Below are 2,943 nucleotides of genomic sequence, written 5' to 3' on the forward strand. Positions count from 1 at the left end.
ATCTCCTTTGCTCCTCCACGCAAACCTGTGGAGGCAGGCAGGGTAGGTAGGGTCACTCCTACCTTACCCCACGCAGCTGCTAAGAGGTGGGTGGGACACCAGCCCCAGGCTTGCCTGAGTGGGAGTCAGTCCTGAGCCCACCCACGGAAGAGCCCCGGCCCATTCCCGCGCCCAAACATACATGGCACGCGTGGGACATCCCACTCATGGCAGCTTCTTGTCCAGCTTTATTGGAAGGACAGCACACCCTGGGGGTGGACCAGGTCTGGGGTGGGGTGGGAGGGCACTGAGAATGTTGTCCCTTTCAAGCAACCTTTGGGGGCAGCCCTGGGAGGCTGCAGGACCCAAGGAGCTGGCAGGATGGATGGGCAGGTGGACTTGGGGTACTGAGATCTCAGGCGACCTCAGGTGAAGGCGGTGTGTGGTTCGGGGCAGAATCCCAGAATTCAGAGAACTTGCCCTTGAACGTGCTCCAGTAGTCTTTCAGGGAGCTGAAGCTGTCGGTCACCCAGCCTCTGGGGGTCAAATCAGTGAGGGGAACAAACAGGGTGGGGATGAGAGCCGGTCTCTAGGCAGTGGCAACCATGGGGCTCCCACCATATCCCCACTGCCTCTCCCACCACCTTCTCAACTCCACCCAGCAATGCCCCAAGACCTCAGGCAGGAACCCTCTACAGCTGCCAACCCAGGAAAAGACGCCAAAGGTGATGATGGGACCCCCAGCACAAGCCAAATCCGAGTTTCTCCAGGTGGGGGCAGACCTTTGTGCCACGTGGGTCTGAAGCAAGCTGGAGAGGAGTGATTGAGTGGGGAGATGTGTAAGGTCAGGACTGCCGTTCTAGTCTAGGCAAATGAGGCCCCCTAGAATTGTACATCCCCGTGGCTCTGAGTGGGGCAGGGCCGAGGGAAGCCGTCTCTCATTTAGAAAATCGTCAGAGGGTTGATTAGCTACCTGAAATGCGGCAGGTCACTTGGTTAAGTGAGCCTTGGTTTTCTCATCTGCAGAATGGGGAAAATAATACCTACTCCACCGCGGGTTCTGAGGACTAAAAATGTTTGTGAACGCCTCTGCTATGGAAATGCCGGCCAATGCGGGTGAAGTGGAGGCTGGGAAGGGGGCTGGGGAGAGCAGAGGACTAGTGGGCAGGGGCAGGGTGGGAGGGGAAGGGCCGACTTCTGGTCACACGGGCCCCAGGGCTTGGAACAAGGCAGAAACACACACACACACACACACACACACACACACACACCGGGCTGAAATTGGGTCGGGTGGAGCCAAACCTAGAGCCAAACTATCAGAAAAGGAAAATGGAAGTGAAGGCTGAATGGCCTTCCTCAGAGCCACGCGGGGCACGGAGGGAGAAAGGAGGGACGACAAAGGGATAAGAGGCGGGATTTGGTGCCCTCTCCCTGTGAGGGAGCCTGTTTTACAGACAGAAAGGCTCAGAGAGGCGCAGGTCCTTGGTGGCCATGGGAGAGCCACAGCCCTCCTCCTGGGCTCTCACCAAGTCAGGGGCAGGTGGGGGGCCGGGGGCAGGGAAGGGAGGGCGTACCTGGCCTGCTGGGCCACGTGGGACTCCTGCACGCTGGTCAGTGCGTCCTTGGCAGTCTTGGTGGCCTGCTTCATGTAGTCCTGCATTTTGCCCAGAAGGGAGGCATCCTCTTCCTCGGAAGCTTCTGTGAGGAGAGTGGGGCTGAGTGGGGTGGATTAGCCTCTGGGGAACCCTTGGCTCCTGCCCGGCCACTCATCAGGGCCCGGCATCCCCAAAGCCACCTGCCAAGGGTCCTCCAGGCAGATAGCGGCCCATTCCCCGCCCCCAGCCCGGTCCCACCAGCTGCTTACGGGCAGAGGCCAGGAGCACCAGGAGGGCAGCAACGAGGAGGACCCGGGGCTGCATGGCACCTTTGTTCCTGCAGGGAAGTGTCCTGTGAGGGGTGCCCCACGTCCCCCCACCGCCGCTGGGCCCTCCCTGGGGAGACGCAGTGGCCCTTAAAGTAGGACCTGAGCTGGGTCAGGCCAGGAGGAGGAAGGGCCTGTTCCCATCCTAGTATGGGAGAGGCTAAGGGCTTTCAGACAGGGTACTTGGGGGACCCAGGCCAGAGAGAGGGAGGAGTGGCATGGAGCAGAAACCCCACCAGACTGGGAATCAAGACACCTGGGTTCTGGCCAGGTTTCCGCCACTAAAATGCTGTGTGACTCTGGGTGGCTTTCTGTACCCTCCAGACCTCAGTTTTTCTGCCTGGGGTGGGACTGGGGTGTCTAAGGCTTCTTCCAGTCCTAAACATGCAGAATGCATGGAAAATGGAGCCAGTGCCCGCCCCAGTTCTGCCACTACGCTCTACGTAGCTTTGGGCAAGTGACCTTCCCCCACGGACCTCCATTTCCCCGGAATGCCTTGGGGAGGGGACGCTCATCAAGCCCTAAGGCTTCCTCGGTTCTAGCAGGCTCTTCTCCAGGCTTTGCTGGCTGGGCTGGGCAGGGACCCCCGCCTGGCCCTCTCCATCCTGCTCTCCTTTTCCTCCTCCTCCTCCTCCCCCCAGGGGGCATTACCTGGAGCAGCTGCTTCTTGGGATGAACTGAGTAAGCAGGCAAGAGGGTTCTGACCTGTTTTATATTGTCCCCAGGGCAGCGGGCACTGAGGGCCCAGGGAGCCGGGCAAAGGTCACCTGCTGATCAATCTAGACCAGGGCCTGAGAGAGGGTAGCCAGAGGCAGTCAGGCCTGCTGGGAGTTGGGAAATCTCTAGAAAGCTACGGGTGCCCATGCTGCTCTCTGCCACCCCCGCAGCCCAGATGGGCTCAGGACCCGGGGGTGGCGTGGGCCTGGGGAGACCCCATTCCTCCTGAGAAGCCTGGCTCCTCAGGGAGAGGCTGGCAAAATGGGAGAAGGGATTAGAGGACATACCTCAGCCCTTTACACTTGGGTTCCAGGTCCTTCCCACCC

At 60.2% G+C, this 2,943-nt stretch overlaps 1 protein-coding gene across 1 annotated transcript; it reads right to left on the reverse strand.

Annotated features, from left to right (window-relative positions):
- Nucleotides 1-215: 215 nt before the first annotated feature.
- APOC3 (apolipoprotein C3) lies at nt 216-2,567 on the reverse strand. Its single transcript, XM_061202581.1, has 4 exons — nt 2,552-2,567; nt 1,844-1,911; nt 1,554-1,677; nt 216-515 (listed from the first exon to the last, which is right to left on the reverse strand). The coding sequence occupies exons 2-4, from the start codon at nt 1,896-1,898 to the stop codon at nt 395-397; spliced, it is 300 nt and encodes a 99-aa protein (XP_061058564.1). The 5' UTR covers nt 1,899-1,911; nt 2,552-2,567; the 3' UTR covers nt 216-394.
- Nucleotides 2,568-2,943: the final 376 nt, after the last annotated feature.

This window comes from Eubalaena glacialis, chromosome 10 (genome assembly GCF_028564815.1).
Source record: "Eubalaena glacialis isolate mEubGla1 chromosome 10, mEubGla1.1.hap2.+ XY, whole genome shotgun sequence".
Taxonomy (NCBI): Eukaryota; Metazoa; Chordata; class Mammalia; order Artiodactyla; family Balaenidae; genus Eubalaena; species Eubalaena glacialis.